The sequence below is a fragment of the Thrips palmi genome, unplaced genomic scaffold (genome assembly GCF_012932325.1).
Source record: "Thrips palmi isolate BJ-2018 unplaced genomic scaffold, TpBJ-2018v1 HiC_scaffold_18, whole genome shotgun sequence".
NCBI classification, from domain to species: domain Eukaryota; kingdom Metazoa; phylum Arthropoda; class Insecta; order Thysanoptera; family Thripidae; genus Thrips; species Thrips palmi.
Window position 1 is genome coordinate 2,662,663 of NW_023144627.1, and position 2,116 is coordinate 2,664,778.

Sequence of the window (2,116 nt, forward strand, 5' to 3'; positions counted from 1 at the left end):
GGTCTATTGCAAGATTACAATGTTTTCGCTAAGATTGCGCAGGATTGCGGAAGATTTTGGAAGGATTTCGCGAGATTGCAGAGGATTTCGCGGGATTGCGGCAGATTGCAGAGGATTTCAAAGATTTCTGATGATTGTATGGATTTCGGAAGATTGCAAGGATTGCGGCCTGATTGCGACCCGGTGAACACATGATTGCGGGAGTCGCGGCCCCCTCGTGTCCGGTTCGGCTCTGTCCGTCGATTTTTCGTCCATGCACGTAATGTCCAAGGTAGAATGTCCCATAATTTAATGACCGCCCCCAATAATGGCGTGAGTTTTTTTCGGCACCGAACTAATTGGGCCGACAATAGTGGCACTGTGGCCCTGCATTGTTTGGGGGCACCGGCACCGGATCATTTTGCGGGCACTGGGTGCGGCTAGAACATCGCATCGACTTCCAACTCCGGCCTGCAGCTCCCCCCCCCCAAAAGGGGGAAGGACCTGCTGGTGCTGAACGGCTTTACGTACTGCCAGCACTCTTTGAGCAAGAACGGGCAGAAAATATACTGGCGCTGAACGGACCGGGCGGGCTGCAACGCTCGCGTCCACACCAACGCAGACCTGAGCAACCTGCATTTGCTGAAGGATGCTTCGGCGCACCTCGGCCACGTAGAAGACCACCGGGCCATCGAGGGGCGCAAGGTGATGCAAGCCCTGAAGCGGAGGGCGCGGGAGGAGCCGAATGACGCACCTCAGCGAGTGAGTACTGCGCACTTGGTGCACACTAAACTCCGTGTCGCGGTGCTTAACAATCGAAATCTCAGATCATCCGGCAAGCCGTTGCCGCGGTGGACGACCCGGAAGTGCTGGCGAAACTCCCCGAGAGGCAGAGTGTCCGCCGCGTCGTCAACATCCACCAGAACATCGGCCGGCCCAGAAACCCTCGACTGCTTCAGGACATCGACCTCAATGCCCCCTACACGACGACAATGCGAGGAACGCGCTTCCTCCTCCATGACTCCGGTAAGGGTTTCGGTCCGCGCGCCTTAGGTTCCGATACGCTACCGCGTCACTCATTTTCCCCCGCGATTACAGGCAGAGAAGATCCCGACCGCGTCATCGTCTTCTGTTCGGAGGAGAGCCTCAAAGTGCTGTGCCAGAGCGAGGTGATCTACGCGGACGGCACCTTCAAGACCGTCCCCAACCAGTTTGGGCAGTGCTACAGGGTAAAATTCAAGGGGATTGACACGACCTGAACCTCATGTCGTCAGAACTTGATGAAAGTTGGCTCAAATGTTACCCCCATAGGGATAAGTAAGCCCACAAAATTTGAACCCTCTACACTGAGATTCCAAACGCTATAAGTATAGCACGTGTGGTGCAATACAGCTGAGACATCGCACCACACGTGCAATGCCTCAGCCATATTGCACCTTACGTGCAATGCATCCCGAAAATGCCCTATGCTAATGCATGGGACTGGGGAGGCATTGCACTTCATGTGCAATGCTTTTGCATTGCACCAATTGACGCTATACTCATAGCGTTTGGATTCTCAGTGTAGCTCAACTAACATGGGCGCAGTGAGCAATCTAATTTTCGCCTGAAATTCATTTTCACCTTTTTCAGCAAAATGCACATTTTTGGAAAAGTGGTCGCGCTGGCCGCCCCGACGGCCTTTCCTCCGCCTGATTGACGTTCCTAGACTCAAAATTGTGTGGGGAATCCAAATCTGGCGTCGGTTTTCCGATAGCGTTCCGATAAAATTCCAAAAATGGCACATTTTTACGGAAATTCAGTTATTTTAGGGGTTCACGCGACAGGCCGTATCCACTAGCCCCCAATCCAAACATGCCCGTTTCAACTTTTTTTCAGTTAAGGGACACCATAAGCTTAATTTTAAGATGGGCCCCGATATTGTGTATGGGTCTCGTTTAGGAGCTAGCCCTATACCCAACTTTTGACTTTTTCCCTAAAACTTGTTTTTCTATGAAACCTTTAAACAGGCATGGCCTCCTCAAAAAACGTCCTAGGTGGCAAATAAAGTAGTCTAACGGACGCAGAATTTCCCGAGGATCACGATGCTGCACGTGCATTTGAGTTTTGGGGCCTCAAACACAGTCAAAACTCCAAA

General features: G+C 52.1%; 1 protein-coding gene across 1 annotated transcript; it reads left to right on the forward strand.

Annotated features, from left to right (window-relative positions):
- The first annotated feature begins 489 nt into the window (after positions 1-489).
- Positions 490-1,238, forward strand: LOC117644234. The gene is made up of 3 exons (XM_034383503.1): positions 490-741; positions 807-1,005; positions 1,078-1,238. The coding sequence occupies exons 1-3, from the start codon at positions 688-690 to the stop codon at positions 1,236-1,238; spliced, it is 414 nt and encodes a 137-aa protein (XP_034239394.1). The 5' UTR covers positions 490-687.
- Positions 1,239-2,116: the final 878 nt, after the last annotated feature.

Excerpts from the sequence above, each read along its gene's own strand:
- LOC117644234 (XM_034383503.1), top strand. The coding sequence starts at position 688 with ATGCAAGCCCTGAAGCGGAGGGCGCGGGAGGAGCCGAATGACGCACCT. Across the intron at positions 742-806 it reads CGAATGACGCACCTCAGCGA|ATCATCCGGCAAGCCGTTGC; the intron begins GTGAGTACTGCG and ends TCGAAATCTCAG. Across the intron at positions 1,006-1,077 it reads CTTCCTCCTCCATGACTCCG|GCAGAGAAGATCCCGACCGC; the intron begins GTAAGGGTTTCG and ends CCGCGATTACAG.